The following is an 18,239-nucleotide window of genomic DNA, read 5'->3' on the forward strand; positions in this document are numbered from 1 at the left end:
AAATCAAGCTGCTGATAGTAGGGGGTCATATGGGTTTCAAGCTTTTGGGTAAGGGGGTTGTGAGTGCAAAAATGGTGGGAACCTCTGCTCTAGACCATATATATATATATATATATATATATATCATCATTTAGCGTCCGTTGTCCATGCTGGCATGGGTTGGATGGTTTGACAAGGGCTGGTAAGCTGAGAGGCTGCACTAGACTCCAGTCTGATTTGGCATGGTTTCTATGGCTGGATACCCTTCCTAACACCAACCATTCTGAGAGTGTAATGGGTGTTTTTACAGGCCACCAGCGTGGGTGCCAGTTGTGTGACACCAGCATCTGCCATAACAACAATTTCACTTGCTGGGTCTTCTTCTCAAGCACGGCATATTGCTAAAGGTCTTGATCCTTTATCATTGCCTCTGTGAGGCCCAGCGCTCAAAAGGTGCTTTTTACATGCCACCAGTATGGGTGCTAGTTACGCAGCACTGCCATTGACCAATATATATATATATATATATATATATATATATATATATTCATACATGTACACACACACACATGTATATACCTATATTGTTGGCTGCTTATTGTGTAGCAGTATCCTCAACATTTTACAATTGGTAAACACAATCACTGGAGTTAAAATTGCACAGATAACAAAAGAATATAATAGTGTCTTAATTAAACTCTCTTGCATACACTCACATACACACATGTGTATGCGATTGTGTGTTTAAGTTTTTGTGTATATCTTTCAGAAAGAAAGCCAATAAAATAGTGCTTTCAAATAAAAATTCCTTGTGTGATGTTTGTTCTTCTCTTACTGCTCTAAGTGCAGTTAACCTGTCATTGATCCTGTAACAAACAGGACTATTGTTAAAAAATTGCACCATAAAGTAATAATAGATAAATAAGCATTGACATCATGTTACTTGTTATTTATTTTATTTATATGGCGATTATGTTTATTACTGTACAGATATCTTCACTTTATTGTATGTGCCACCACAATTAAAATATTACATTCCCCTTAATAAGTTATGCTGGATTTTGTCCTTTTGGTGGACAACTTGATTAATTAATTTTCTTTAATTAAACACTCTGAAACTTCGGATGCTGGTAGAACGTGTCATATAGAACATCCGTTATGCTAATAGTTAAAAGCAGTTAAGACTTTAAAGCTCTTTGGGATGTTGGAGAATCACATGCTGTGCTTTGAAAGTAAAGTCAAACTGAGGGTTCATGCCTCTATTTCTATTTTAATGGTAGATGGATAAAACTTTTTGGAGATTAAGTTTCTCAGTCAAAGTTGTAACCACAGCTCCACACTGTTGATGAAATATGAAATTTTTAAGTACTTCCATTGGTGGTTTGACACTCATATTGCCATGACCAGCTGTTGTTCTTGAATGGGGTTATGATTGACACTAATCTGTTTTATTTTGCAGCTGATAAATGCAAACAAATAGGTATAGATGGGAGAAGGTGTCTTATCTTCTACCCAGTTGTATAGAAATTTAAGATAAGAAACAATTAAGCCATATGAGTCATTGTGGTTTAAAAAGAGATTAATGATTGTATGCAAGAAAGTGAGGTAGAAAACATAAATAACACACCTGCTTAACTGAGTTTTGTCCTCTTCATCATTATTATCTTTGTCCATTATAGTGGATTTAAAAGCCTGTTTTTCCATGCTAGAATAAGTTAGATGAATCAGTATGCTGAGATCTCATCTTAATCACTGTCTTCTGCCAAAGGTCCCTTCCATTACCAATACACAATATTTTCTTTACTCAGCAATTTCTCCATTTGTATTATATATATCTATACAATCAGTTATATTGAGAAGAATACTTCAGTTCTACTGGAAAAAGCACACTCATGTCTGTGTGTATGTGTACACACATGCACACAATCGTGCACACACACTTGCAAACTTTTACCTTTAAAGGCATTTTGGCTGAAACCATTTCATTCAGTATATTTTTCTGTTTCCAAAATTGCAGGATATGATTTGAGGGAGATTTAGTTGCTATTTCTAGAAACTTGAGTGACCACATTAAGGCACCCATGTTGGCCACCAATAACTGGTACTCTGGTAGTTATAATGACAAATGTTCCAGTTGGTCTGATCAACAGAACAGCCTGCTCATCAAATTAATGTACAAGTGGCTGAGCACTCTATTGACACATGTACCCTTAATGTAGTTCTTATAGAGAGTCAGTGTGGCACAGAATGAATGTGACAAGGTTGGCCCTTTGAATTACAAGTACTACTCATTTTTGCCAGCTGACTGGACTGAAGCATTGTGAAATAAAATGTCTTGCTCAAGGACAATGTACCACTGGGAACTGAACTCATGACCTTACAATTGTGAGCTGAATACTCCAACCAGTAAGCCATGTGCCTTCACTGTTGGCCACCATTAGCGATCAATTGATACTCTTCAGTCTCTATTGAGCAGTGGTTCCCAAAGTGGGTGGTATTGCCCCCCCCCTGGGGGCAGTGGAAAGTTCCAAGAGGGCGTTGAAGAAAAGTGGGGCAATAATGGGGTAGCGATTTGTGTAAAAGTGGGGTGATAATGGTGCAGTGATTCTTGTAAAAACAACAAAATTATAGGTTCATTAGGTGAAGCTTTATTTGTGTAACACAGTTGCTTTGAATTTGCTTCAGAAAGAGGTCTATGTTTGTGATAGTTAGTTGGGGTGGGGGTGCTAGGAATGTGACCTGGGTGTCAAGGAGGTGGCAGCCTGAAAAAGTTTGGGAATCACTGCTATTGTGTAACACCTGAGGCCATTGAAGTAGTTTATTTGAATTTGTATGGATAATTCATAGATCTAGCACTGTGGATATAGCAAAGTCACATCCTGCACGTATTAATGTCTTGGTATTTTTGCTACTGTTGCTATTATTTATTTATTGCTTACTACTGCTATTGTCATCATCATCATCATCATTCATAATCATTATGACTTGTGTCAGTGAGAGAACTCTACATGGTCATTTGACCTACAAGAAATGACGGCTAAATCTTCCTGAGTCTTAAAAAAAGGACACATGGAATAACTTAATTTTAGATAAATTACAAGAAATACAGATGGACTGGTCATCGCTGGAATGTCTTTAATCATAGGTCTGTTTATTGGTTGATCAAAACAACAAGAACACCATTATAATATTCTAACTGATATCACTGTTGCTACTGCCATATATTCATTTATCAACTGTAACGTCTTCATTATCACCACCACTGCCAGAAGATACTATTGCTATCCTCACATTCACTATCATCTTCATCAACTTCATCTTTGATATCATCAGTATCATTGTCATGACCATATTTTTACGATGGCTACTGCCATCAACAACTAGCATCATCATCATCATCATCATTGTTGTCATCATCAGCATCATTATCATCACTATTATCATTGTCAGAATCACTAAATTACAATCATCATTGCATAATGATTGTATAACCCTTAATGTCACCAATTGTCATTATGAATCAACAAAGCATCCCCTACTTGGCTCCTTGATCTGCTAGAAATAGCAGTCCATTTTCCCCTCAAATCGCTTTCCTGCTATCTTAATTAATGACATGGGGAACAATGCAGTCATTGTTCCCTCATGTTCTCCAAAAGAGAGAATGGAATGGTCATAGCTGGAATATATTTCATCATTGGTCTATTTGATCAGGGATGACTTGGGGCTAAACAACAACAGCCATCATTACACCACTGTGTTATCATACTCATCTTTCTCATAACCCTTACCATCACTACCAATATTAGTTTAGCCTGTGTATGTAATCATTTATAAAACCATAGAGTAGTATTTAAGGAAGATTTGGTTGCAATGTCTTGTAAGTTCTGTGACTGTGTAGGCATCCTCAATATTTTAGTTATTGGTGGAATGTTAAAATTGGTTATGAAACACGTGTAGTCGTTTTATTATCATTATCTTATGATATTTACTTTGTATTATACTTATTTATTGTACTTATTAATTTTTCTATATGTGACAGTGGATTTTCATTGATGAGTTCATGAATCTTGGTTCTTTTCTCTAAAACTATATATTTATATATATTTTATACTGTGAAACTTAATTTAATTTCAATTTTTAATAAATTGAATTTAATTGAGTTTTTACATGTAAATTTGGATTTTTATCCCTAATATTATTATTATTATTATTATTATTATAATATATATATATATATATATATATTTATATATATATATAAAAACAAATAGTAAATGAGTATATGCATATATATGTACAGGTATGTGCATACCGACATCCACCTGTATGTATAGGTGCATATCTGGGTACAGGACATTGCAAACAAAACAGACGAGAAAACACACAAGCCACATAGAGAACATTCTACTTCATCAGCTACCCCCGTTTTAACACCGGCGTTTTGAAGATAGCTAGATAGATAGATAGTAAAGAAGTGTATTCCTATGCAAGAAAAAATATAGAATTTGTTTTGGGGTTTGAAAATGCACCTGAATCTCAAAACGTGTAGCTATATTATAAAGTTTCAAACCCTAAAACAAATTCCCCTATATATATAGATAAACACACTTTTTAGCTTACATCCAATAAATTTCACTGGGCATTAGTCGAACTGAGTGTAAGGTAGACTTGACTAAGTCATCATTGCTCAGTAGGATCAAAGCCAAAGCTTATGCTTGTGAAATGACTTTCTTAGCCTTGCAGCTCTTGTCAAATCTAACACATTTCTTTAATACTCATTTCTGTTGCTCTATGTACTCAATTCTGTTGCTTTCTGATAAAATCTTCCCCAATATTTTTTCTTTGTTTTATCTCACTTTTATTTTTTTGATTGGGGTAAGTTTCTTTTTTCATGTGATTAAAAACAACAGACAAATAGTTTTGTAAGTTATTTAGTCGGTATATTTCTGTACAAGCAGAAACATGTATTTCCCCAAGATGTTATCTATAAATTGTTTTGGCAACTGTTGCTTTGGAACAACTGATTTTTGTCAGTGCAATTAATTTTCTTTTTTTATATAGTTATTTTCACTCTGACTAATATTATTATATTTTGTATTTGTAATCCTGAGGAAGAAGAGTAGCACCTATAGCTTTCTTAAGGATTTTTGATAATTGGGTAAAATCAGTGCAACTAGTGTTTAGTTTGAATTGTTTCCAGGTTACTGGCTTTAGAGGCGTGGTTTTGAGTTATCAGAAAAGTACACATACGAGAAAAACATATTTAGATAAAGGATTGGTACTAACAGGTGAAAGGTGTTATGAACAGAGGGAGAAAGTGTATGCAGCATGTTTCAGATATTAGGAATTTTGGAACAACACCTATAGCAGTTACTGTATAAGTTAAAGGAGGACACAGCCCAACTTTAAGTTAATGCTTTGAGAATGTTTTTATAAAAAGGAACCTTCCCTCACATGACCTTTCAATAAACTTTAAATATTTTCTTCCCTCATCACAAATGAACATACTTCATATTTTGATTTTAATGTATTGACTTTTCAAAAGTAGATCACTACTAGTTTCTTTGCATTCAAGTGGTTATATATGATTACCTCTGGTGGTCAGCTTTTTCTTCACTACAATCAGTCTGGTACATGTATATGTGGTGGATAATTATACATATAAAAGCTGTACTGCATTGTGGAATAAATTTGTGCCTCTTAAACAGAAAAGTGCCTTTCTGCAACCAGTTCATCCTCTCATTTTAACTTGCTTATACTGTTTAATATGTTTTCACTTTAGATTTCTTTAAATTTCTAGTTATAGTTTATTACTAGATAGAGAATTTTTCATTATCCACATCTTGATGTTCATAACTTATAATTTTGTTTACTTCACTTTGCTGACAAACAGACGGGGTTAATTTCTATGTCACAGTTGTGTGGTTATTGGTAAGAAGCAAATCCAACTTTTAAAAGATAACATAACTTTTTAAGTAAAAGTGTATCCCATTCATACCAACGTGAAACAGTAAATAAATCTAAGAAAATAAAAAATCCCATATTGTGATGTAATACAATGTTTTAATTATATTACTTTCTTGAAAAATATATTACTGAAATATTTTTATTTTCATTTGTTTCAGAGAGAAGGACATTGAGTTAATTAAGGTAAGGTTAACATTTTAATACATACATAGATGTAATTAAGGTAAGGTTTACTTTTTAATACATATACAAATATAGATTTATAGTGTAATATATGGATTCATTGAATCATGTGACTATCACAGAAAGCTCTTCTAGCAGACCCAGCTAGCAGACTACATAGTAATCCAATACAGAGGAGTATAGTGCAGAATTCTATGCAGCTGAAATCCAGGAGATCCAATTGGTGAAATAATTTAATGATGCATATATAAGCCATAAAAAGTCAGGAAGTATGAGAAGTGAATATATTTATTTAACCATTTGTCATCCTTAGGATCATGGCCATTTCCCAGCCTCTATTATATGATAAAAGTTTCAGTGTATGATAAATTATCATAGATGTCTGCACTAATATGCATGCTACATATCATACACTGCAATTGTACATTTACAGATCAGTGCAGATAAAGAAAGCAAGCTCACCAGATCACTAGAACATGATGGTTACACCAATGGCTTCAACTCTATTATTTGAGTCTTTATGTTCTGAGTTCAAATTCCACTGAGGTCAGCTTCGCCTTTCATCCTTTTGGAGTTGATAAATTAAGTACCACTGAAACACTGGGGTCGATGTAATCGACTAATCCCCTCCCCTAAAATTTCAGGCCTTATACTTTTAGTAGAAAGGATTATTATTATTATCATTTACTTTTAATCTGCATGTTTGTTAGCATCCCTAGTGTTTTGGATTGCAAGACTGTGTGTGAAAATTGTGATGTCATAAGAGAGAAATGTGTCCATATGGATGATGGTGCACTTGCATGTAATGATTCTGCAAAGAAAGAGGCTTGGAAATGCTATTATGAAAACTGATGAACTTAGAGAATGAGTGGGAGGAGGAATCTGCTCAATGTTGACCCAATTGAGGGATTGGTTACTCAAATCAACAGTTCCATGGTAGGTAAAGCTACTAGGGATATGAAGACAGGAAAAGCCCCCCAGCCCATCAGGAATCTCTGCTGAGATGTTTAAAATATCTGGCGGTGTGGGTTATGGTCTAGTCACTCATATTGTAAATTAGGTGGTAGCAGCACCATAGTCAACTGTTACAAAGGTAAAGGTGTTACCTAGACAGAAATAATTGCAGAGGTATCAAATTGCTGGATCAGGTGATGACAGTTACAGAGAGAGCCATAGCTCAACTAACTAGGGAGAGAGTTAGTTTAGATGAGATGCAATTTAGTTTTGTGCCAGTGAGACAGCTGCAGGATAAATTCATAGCTGAAGATAAGCCTCTGTACTTGGTCTTTGTTGATTTGGAGAAAGCTTTTGACAGGGTCCTCCAGTCCCTTATCTGGTGGTCAATGCAGAAACTAGTGATAGACGAGTGGTTGGTGAGTGCTGTACAAGCTATGTACAGGGATGCTACCAGTAAGGTGAGGATTGGCAATGAGTACAGTGAAGAATTTAGGGTACAAGTAGGGGTTCACCAAGGATTCGTGCTCAACCTCCTCTTGTTCATCATTGCCCTCCAGGCAATAACAGGAATTTAAGACAGGCTGCCTCTGGGAGCTCTTTTATGCTGATGACCTTGCTCTTATAGCTGAATCACTACCTGAACTAGAGAAGTTCCAGGTTTGGAAGCAAGGTCTAGAATCAAAGAGCCTTAGAAGTAACCTAACAAAAACCAGTCTTAGTAAGTAGGAAGACAGACAAATCGCAAATCCTTTCAGGTAGATGGCCCTGCTCAATCTGTAGAAAAGGTATAGGTTGAAACTCCATAAGATGCACCCAGTGTAAACTTAGGACATAAAAAGCGCAGCAATATCAGAGGAAGGTTAACAGAGAAACTAGTCTTTGTATGTGGAAGATGCACGCTGAAAATGGGCAAAAATTAGACTCCATCAACTGAAGGGTGGGGGTGGAGCTAGAAGTAGATAGCTTCCGTTATCTAGGTGACCAAGCTAGTAGTGGAGGTGGATGCTCCGAGAGCATATCTGTGAGAATAAGATTATGCTGGGCAAAGTTCAGAGAGCTCCTACCCCTGCTGGCAGTAAAGGGCCTCTTTCTCTCAGAGTGAAAGGCAGATTGTTTGATGCCTGTGTGTGAACAGCTATGCTACATGGCAGTGAAACATGGGCTATAACAGCCAAGGACACGCATAGGCTCAAAATGAAGCTAGTATGCTTCACTGGATATGCAATGTAGGTGTGCATGTTCAACAGAGTGTAAGCATCTTGAGAGAAAAGTTAGGCGTAAGAGGCATCAGATGTGGTGTGCAAGAGAGATGACTATGCTAGTATGGTCATGTGATGCATATGGACATCTATGTAAAGAAGTGCTGATCTCTAACTGTGGAGGGAACCTGTTGTAGAGGTAGACCCAGGAAGACATGGAACGAGGTGGTGAAGTATGATTTTCGAACTTTGAACCTCACAGAGGCAATGACTAGTGACTGAGACCTTTGGTGATATGCTGTACTTGAGAGGACCCGTAAAGCCAAGTGCACCCACACTGTTGGCATGTAAAGAACACCTTCTGAGCATTGGACCTTATGGAGGCAAAGTGGCCAAGTTCCTTTCAAGTGTTGGGCCTCATGGAGGCAATGACTGAAACCTTTGATATTACGTTGTACTTGAGAAGGAGACCCTTCAAGCTGAGCAACATCACATTCGTGGCAGGTACCAGTGTCATGCAAATTGGCACCTGTGCCGGTGGCACATAAAAACATCCATTACACTCTTGGAGTGGTTGGCATAAGGAAGGGCATCCGGCTATAGAAAGCCATGCCAAATCAGACTGAAGTCTGGTGCAACCCTCCAGCATGCCAGCTTGGTCAATCCGTACAACCCATGCCAGTATGGACAACGGATGTTAAATGATTATTATTATTGTTATTATTAAGGTGGTGAGCTGGCGGAATCTTTAACATGCTGGGCAAAATGCTTAGTGGCATTTTGTCCATCTTCATGTTCTGAGTTCAACTTTATCTTTTATCCTTTTGGGGTTGATAAATTAAGTACCAGTTGAGTACTGGGGTTGATGTAATTGACTAGTCCCTTCCTCTAAAGTTGCTGTCCTTGTGCCAAAATTTGAAACCATTATTATTACTATAATTATTATTATTAAGGTGGTGAGCTGATAGAATCATTAGCATGCTGAGCAAAATGCTTTGTGGCATTTTGTCCGTCTTTATGTTCTGAGTTCAAATTCCACTGAAGTTGGCTTTGTCTTTTATCCCTTTGGGGTCGATAAAATAAGTACCAGTTGAACACTGGGGTCGATGTAATTGACTCATCCCTTCCCTCAAAATTGCTGCCTTTGTGGCAAAATTTGAAGCCATTATCATTATTATTATTATTATTATTATTATTATTTCTTCTTCTTTTCATGGAACACCACAGTTTAGTGATTTCTTTGGCATTAAGATGAGAGACAGATTTCACTTTGAATTGAATACCAGACTAATTTAGTTAATTTTTGAAGTGGATGGAATTGAATCCATCCCTTCGAGGTTATGGAATTAAAAGAAAAGATTACAGGATTGATTACAACAAGAAGTGGATTTTAACTTCTGGTGCCCACTTACAGCTCAGTGAACTGTGTCAATAAGAATTTCATGTTTCTGCATCACACACAATTTTAAAGTTCTGAAGTTTTTCAATTTAGAAGGTTAAAAATATTGACACAGACAACATGTTTCCTCTCTTTAGTGAGTTGCTTGGACTTAGTCCATGTTCTGTTAAAAATGAAAGTACTCTATGTTGCTAGTAATGCAACAGAATTAGATTTAAAAATCTAGTCTTCAGAGATATGACATTGCTAATCACAATAATGATTTCTAACATTGGCTCAAGTCTACAAATTAAGGGCTAGAGCACATTTAATTAAATCAACCCCAATACTTGTCTGGTGTTTATTTTATTAACAGCAGATGGCTGAAAGGGGGTTAAACCTGGTGGGATTTAAACTTGGAACTAAATACCACAGGACATTTTGTTTGGCACTCTATTGTACCATTCACTAATAATAGTTTTTATCTTGATCAAAACAATCTTTGCATTTAGTATCAAAGAAATGATCTAGGAATGTCTTTGTTATATCTATGTATCTATGTTGTGCTGCTTTTGCAAATGTGTCTTCTAGTTTGTACCTTCCTTACATGCTGTTTTCTGTCACTAAATACTTCCTAAACTGAATAGATACCTGTTTAAATTTTCTTTCTCAGATCAGCTTACCATCAATTGTAAATCCCAACTCATAACTAATTCTGTAAACAAGTGCCTTGTAAGCTTTTTATGTGAAACTTCTAGATACTATATGTAAAATATTCTACTTAAACTCGCTGTTCAAGCCATGTACTTGAGACCAGTAGAGACTACCAGCTGAAACCGTGAATTATTGTCATTACCATTTTATGCTTGTAGTTGTATGCTGTCAACTTAATGTGACAGTCCCCCGAAGGGAATAATACTACTGTTGGTTAGACCCAGGAAGCTGCACTGCTTCCTGTCGGCCTTATTCCCTTCGGGGGACTGTCACATTAAGATGACAGCATGCAACTACTTCATCGTATCACTACTGCATAAATCTCTCAGAGATTTAGAAATGTATTATTTCTAAATTTGAAATCAGTGAATGTATTTCACTAGAATTATTATAGGTTTACAAGTGCTTGACAGGCATCTTTGACTAACAGTTCATGCTACTCCAGACTGATGACGAGCAAAGACTCAGAAACATGTCTCTGGATGCAGGCTTAGCTGGGTGGAGGTGCTTGTCTCCCCCTTGTAAACATAAGGACACAGGAAATGTGTCAAGGCCGACAGGAAGCGGTGCAGCTTCCTAGGTCTAACCAACAGTAGTATTATTCCCTTCGGGGGACTGTGACATTAAGTTGACAGCATACAACTACTTCCTTGTATCACTACTGCATAAATCTCTCAGAGATTTAGAAATGTATTATTTCTATACTTTATGCTTGCTTTCCATGCTGAATGGTTTGGATGAATTATGGTTGGAGTCAGGGTGTATTTGGGGGTACTACTTACTTGGATCAGTTGGAAGAACCACATTTTACTTGTATTTCATTTTTGGTTTGGTTTCTGTGGCTGGATACCCTTCCTAAAACGTTTTATGTTATTTAGTTACAACACTGTACATTCTGAGTTCACATTCTGAGTTTGCATTTCATCCTCTCTGGGTTGATAAAATATATACCAGTCAAATACTGAAGATGATTTTATTAACTATTCTCTATCTCAAAATGTCCTATCTTCTGCCAGTTAGAAGTCAATATTATTTTGTTGAAAGGGATAACTAATGATGTTGAAACTGTAATTTGTATGTTGTTAAGCTAAATATTATTTCATTTCTTTATGACTTGGGGAGAGTAAATATGTTTGAGTAACTTAACTAATTAAAACAATGTCTTTGCATCATCCAAGGAAGATTTATATCTCATCCACCTAACACTCTTAAAATTACCCTCTCCTTAAGGCTTTAGGATGCATTTTATTTTAACATAGTTGTAGTCTAGTTGGATAGTCCAGATAATAACTGTGAAGCTTGTACTTTAATTGGCATTTTTGTTGTAAGCTTAGACACCTTAAGTTGAACATGGAAGTTGGACAATGACCAATGATCACCCACTGTTGTTTATCCCTCACTACATAATCTAAAGTCAGTCTACATTGTTTTGGTTAAGAGTCTGGCAATCTTTTCACAATCGACCTATTACTCTGCAGACATGTCATCACTTGCTCATTACAACATGACTTGAGTTTCAGACAAAGTTTATAACAGCGTAGATAAGAGCTTGGCAGTCCTCAGCATGCATCAACAAGCAATACAGCTAAGACAATTGACTACACAATCAATAAAGCAAAATTGAATCTGTAACTGGTAATATATAGGTGAAATTGTTGGAATGTATTTCAGATGCTTGAGACTTTGATTATTAAAAGTGTGAAATAAGTCTAAGGATTTTGAGTTGTTAACACCATCTTGTATATACAGTCAAAGCATAGATATAAGATAATATTCTAGCCTTTCACTAAATGGGGTGGGGGGAAACCAACAACAACAAAATCAAACTTTGTTCATGCTTATTTCATTCTCTTTTTTTACTCTCTTTTACTTGTTTCAGTCATTTGACTGTGGCCATGCTGGAGCACCGCCTTTAGTCAAGCAATTCGACCCCGGGACTTATTCTTTGTAAGCCTAGTGCTTATGCTATCGGTCTCTTTTGTCGAACTGCTAAGTTACGGGGACGTAAACAAACACACACGACGAGCTTCTTTCAGTTTCCATCTACCAAATCCACTCACAAAGCTTTGGTCAGCCCAAAGCTATAGTAGAAGACACTTGCCCAAGGTGTCACACTGCTAGCATGGGTTGGACGATTTGACTGAGGACTAGTGAACCAGATGGCTACACCAGGCTCCAATCTGATTTGTCAGAGTTTCTACAGCTGGATGCCCTTCCTAACGCCAACCACTCCGAGAGTGTAGTGGGTGCTTTTACGTGCCATCAGCACGAAGGCCGGTCAGGAGGTACTGGCAACGGCCACGCTTGAAATGGTGTTTTTACGTGCCACCTGCACAGAAGCCAGTCCAGCAGTACTGGCAACAAACTCGCTCGAATGTCTTTTCATGTGCCACTGGCACAAGTGCCAGGAAGGCGACATTAAAACAAAATAGAGACAAAAGGAAAGGAATTTGAGGATTTCATCCTCAAAACTCCCAAGGACAGACTATTAATTAAAATATTGTTGAATGTTTATAAAACTATAATAGAAAAATTCCCAGTTAGCATGGGGATTTAAAAAAAAAATCTGTTACTAAAAGGCTGTTGGAAGGACTTTTTGAAAACTTTTTGCCAGTAGAGAGGCCTGGAACTTACAGGCTTCTCAAAAATCAAGATAAGTAACCTCATTTTCTTTGTCCAACTAGCATGGTTGTGCTGAGAATGGGGTATGTAAATGTGTGTTGCCTGGGATCAGCTTTGAAGCAAGGTCACTTGCTCAACGATCTCAGGTCTCTTGATTTGGATGTGGCTGTACTTAGTGAAACAAGGATCTCCGGAAAACCTGCTCTAACATCCATTTTCAAGGACTACGAGGTATTCTTATCTTGTGGTCTATTGGGAGCAAGTGGCAGTGTAGCAGTGCTACTCCGGAAATCTTTAGATCTCCAAGTATGGGTTACCTTCCTGGACCTGGATGTTAGGGTGGTGGTCCTGGATGTGAATGGCAGTGAAGGTGGTGCCTTTAGACTGGTGGCGGTTTATGCCCCAACAGGGGCTGGAAGGTGAAAGGCATGTTTGTGAGACGTGCCTTTCCGCAGTTTATCTCCAAGTAAGTACCAGTTGAGCACTGGGGTTGATGTAACCAACTTAGCCCCTCCACTTGTATTGCTGGTCTTGTGCCAAAATTTGAAATCATCATCATTATTATTAATAATGATAAATATTCCACATTAACATAAAACTGTCCTTGGATTTGCTTGTACCAATTTCTGGCAATGAATTCTATTAATACCTTCCAGTACTGGTTTTAACTGCTATTTGTCCTCAGGAATTGTGTATAGAATATTATTTTTTCTCTTTTTCAAAATATGAAGACATTACTTGCAAGTGAAAGATGTTCCTTGTTTCAACCAATCACTTAAGGAATTATGTTTGAAGAAAGTTTTACTTCTGTCCCATTCTATTAGAATGTTTTTTTTTTAACATTTGGTCATTTCTGAAAGCTTCCAGGTCAGACTGACATCATACATGTGTAACCACTTACTAATAAATTAACACTAAAAATGGCACTTTTAGCCAGAAACAACCTTCACAGTAACCTAAGATGCATACTGACGTCATTTCAGATTTGATCAATCTAAAATATTGGATTATCATTTCTATAATTTCAAGATGAGTTATTGTTAGCTTAGTATGACTTTTTCCTGCTACTCACTTCATCTTTTGTAGTTCTATATTTTATACTATATTTCAATCAGTATATTTCATATTGTCTTCAGAAGTTCTATTTTAATGTATGCCTACATATTCCCTACTTTGGTTTGAACACAGAAACTTCATTTATCATAAAAGGCTCTGTATTTCATTTTCAAGTTCATATATGTAAAAAGTTCTCTTTTCACAAGAATAGATTGTTTCAAAAGGCAGCTGTATATTTTTCATTTCCTTAAGTGCAGTTTTGAAAGCTTTGCTGCTTTTGATATCCAAAAAGACGAGAGACTTGTCTTGTTCTGAAATGGAGTGTTACTGTTGAAATGAAATTCATGTAGTACCTCTGTCAATTCTTCAAGCTTTTCAGGTACATCTAAAATTTTACAGTTGAAGAAGTTCACACCCCAGCTGAGTTTACATGGATAAAACTCTGGAAAGTGATTAGAGAACTTTTGCTTGAGTTTGATAAAATGTCTTGTAACAAACTCCTTGATGTCACTAAGACTGATATCTTCACAGGCTTCTAAAAACTGCTAGTTTTGGAATGGCAGCTAATTTATTTTGATCCACTTTTTGTCCCAAGAAAATATCCAAATGCTGAAATATTTTCTTTTGCTAAAATGGCATTAATGTTCTTAAACTGCAGTTTCTTGTTTCAATGCAATGACATACTCAAAGTTATCACCTAAATATAAGATAAATGCAGAGAAGTTAGTCAACTTATGTGCAAGGGAGAGCTTTTTGCCCTACCAGAAAGGTTTTAAGTTCAGTTGTATGCTATCCAAACTATATTGAGAATGTCTCCATATGAAAACCATCTCATTTCCCTGTGCAAAAGAAGGCTGGAATATTCAACTGTCCTGTCTTCACATAAATCTTGAGGCATCCACATGTTTAGTGCATGCTGTTTTGACAGCATTCTCCAACTTGATCATATGTCTTCACTTGAAGTTCCAGCTGTTTCACAACCAGTAGTCTTAGAATGAGTAACCTCAATTTTAGGGTTCTGCTTTTTTGCTAAAGCCACAAAAGTATGATATGACCTAACATGTCCATCAATAGACTAATACTTCAAGTCAATACTCAGAGTTTTGAAATGTATATCAACCATGTTGAAGATATTGATTGTGTAGCAAAATCTTTGTACTCTTTGAGTGGAGAAATCGTTTGTCCTCTCACATTTTTCAGCTGAGATGGAAATTTATTCCTTCACATATCTGGAACTTGTTCTTTCACAATTTTGTGACACTGAATCCTGTTATTTGGCTTCTTTCTGGCCAAATGTTGTTTCTATCAGTTTCACATCTTTAGTTTTGACTAGTTTTTCTTGGATGGTATATAACTTTTTGGCAGGTGGGGGTGGCAATGAACTTAGCTAGTCTTTGATGGTGAATGTTGATCAAATGTACCTTACTTGTTTCTTTCTAATCTTTGCCTTTTGAAAATTATTTCTAAATTCTGAAAATATTCAGAAGTGAGACAAAAAGTTTCTTTTGCTAATTCCATTGAAGTCAGAGTTTTCAAATAGATGACACATTTTGGCTCCATTTGTCCTTTCCCTCCTATTTCTGTGAAACTGTAATTGAGGAACTCTACCTGTTATTTCTGTTTACTGGTTGATGAATCCACTTTTCAAAGCTGAGAGTCACTTGATAAAATTTGAAAATATTAATAAATAAAATTTTTATTTGAAATCTTTAGTTACATGTATGTCATCATTGTCATTGTTTAACGTCCACTTTCCATGCTGGCATGGGTTGGACGGTTTGACTGAGGGCTAGGAATGTTTCTATAGTTGGATACCTTTCCTAATGCCAACCATTCTGAGAGTGTAGTGGGTGCTTTTTACGTGCCACCGACATGAGGGCCAGTCAGGTGGTACTGGCATTGGCCATGCTTGACTGGTGCTTTTTATGTACCACTGCATGGGAGCCAATCTGGCGGCACCGGAATGACCATGCCCGAATCATGCTTTTTACGTACCACCGGCATGGGAGCCAGTCAAGCAGCACTGGCAACAATCACACTTGAATGGTGCTTTTTATGTGCCACCAGCATGGGACCAGTCAGGCAGCACTGGCATCGACCATGATCGAATGGTGCTTTTTACGAGCCACCAGCATGGGTGCCAATCATGCGGTACTGTCATCGGCCACAGAAAAATTTATTATCTAATTTAGTTATAATTCACATAAATATGAATTAGGTGTTACTTATTTTACAATTTAATGTCTGTGTAGGTGACACTTGACAACCCTGTTGGTTTGCTTTGTCCCTGTGACTTAACAGTCTAGCAAAAGAGACCAATAGCATATGAATCAGACTTGAAAAAATAAGTTCTGGGGACAATTTAATCAACTAAAGACCTCTCAAAGCAGTGCTCTGGCATAGTCACAGTTGAAACAGGTAAAAAAGACAAAGAAGAATAAAGAAAGTTGTACAGTAAATTAGTGCATTGAAATAAGTAAGCAAGTGATGAGAATATTTTTCAAGATTTTTAGTTTTGTGATTTTACTTAGAAAGAACTGAGATATAATTGCCAGCATTATTACTCACTCTTGTGGATTACTTTACATAACCATGTCAATTTTTCAGGTGTGATGTACACCTTACTTTAGAAAATTCTAACATTTTTTCGCAACAAAGTAATAGAAAATATGTGCTCTAAATTTTCCAGATACGGTTGATAATGAATGATTGGAAATAAAATAGACAAACAGCTGTTCTTATATTCTGAATATACTTGTACTATATTATTTATAGTTTTATAAATAATTTATAAATGACTCAGTTTTCAATAGTAAATGTTCACACCTCATTTGACATAAAAAACATATATAATGTGTCAGTAGACTTAATGTAAATATCAAGAAAAAAAAAAAACTGTGCTTTCAAGCAAAAAGACATAAACTGGTAATATTCTAAAAATTTAGAATAACAACACATTTATGTTACAAGCACTCCATGTCAAACAATGAGAAACCTTTTTGGTAATCAATTAACCCTTTTGACATTAATCTGCCTGAGCCTGCCCGTCATTCTATGATACAAACTTTCTGTATTAAAGTAATCTTAGATTAATAACTTTGAGCAAAATTTCATTTTAAGTTATGTTCCAAACACCTGCTTAATAAGAATATAGTTATTTTCTTAAATTCTTCATTATTTTCAAAATTAATTGAAACAAAGGCAGTGTATTTCAACAGAAATATAGACATACAGGTTAAATAGACATGACTGAAGCTCTGAAGAAAGTACCTACTGCTTCATGCATTAATTACACTCAGAATTTTTAATTTTTAACCATTTTAAGGTAATTCATCTCTGTTCCTTGATCCCTGAATTAAGGCTTACCTTTATAAGTAGTGCAGGTTTCTGAGCCATTGCAGTGGTGTTTAATTGAATACACTTAAACAAACATGAACAGATGTCTTTATATTTTTCTGTGGATGGAAAAAAATGAAATTGGCTGGACCCAGTCAGCTGGATGTGAGGTATCTAAAGAAGTTCCTATGTCTATTTACAAAGAGGGATATAACTTAAACCTATTTATAACTGGCACTCTGTTGGTTATAATGACAAGAGTTCCAGTTGATCTGATCACTGGAACAGTCAGCTCATGAAATTAATGTCCAAGTGGCTGAGTACTCCACAGACATGCGTACCCTTAATGTAGAGAGATTCAGCGTGATACAGAATGTGATAAGGCTGGCCCTCTGAAATACAGGCACTACTTATTTTTGTCAGCTGAGTGGGCTGAAGCAACGTGAAATAAAGTGTCTTGATCAAGGACACAACATGCTGCCAGGAATTGAACTCATGACCATACAGTAAAGAACCTGTTCTGCTCAGGCCCGTTTCACTCATACTTTACCCCTCTTTACTCTTCATCTCCTAACAAAAGGTTGCCCTTTCAGAGTTCTAGTTCTGATGGCATAAAAAAATGTATTCAGTACATGCTGTAAAGTGGTTGGCATTAGGAAACAAACCATGGATACCATGCCAGAGTAGATACTGGAGCATGGTACTGTCCATGGGCTCATTGGATCATGTCAAACCATCCAATCCATGGCATCATTGAATATGGATATAAAATTAATGAGGATGATATGTGTGTATGTATGTGTGTGTGAATATATATATATATATATATATATATATATATATATATA

General features: G+C 36.2%; 1 protein-coding gene across 1 annotated transcript in view; it reads left to right on the forward strand.

Moving 5' to 3' along the window:
- The window catches only part of LOC106874910 (inositol-tetrakisphosphate 1-kinase), a 123,742-nt gene that overhangs the window by 33,691 nt on the left and 71,812 nt on the right, over window positions 1-18,239 (forward strand). The window contains exon 2 of the mRNA XM_052966130.1: window positions 6,105-6,129. Within this exon, the coding sequence (XP_052822090.1) occupies window positions 6,105-6,129 (25 nt within the window). The remainder of the gene's footprint in view (window positions 1-6,104; window positions 6,130-18,239) is intronic.

This window comes from Octopus bimaculoides, chromosome 3, assembly GCF_001194135.2.
Source record: "Octopus bimaculoides isolate UCB-OBI-ISO-001 chromosome 3, ASM119413v2, whole genome shotgun sequence".
Taxonomy (NCBI): Eukaryota; Metazoa; Mollusca; class Cephalopoda; order Octopoda; family Octopodidae; genus Octopus; species Octopus bimaculoides.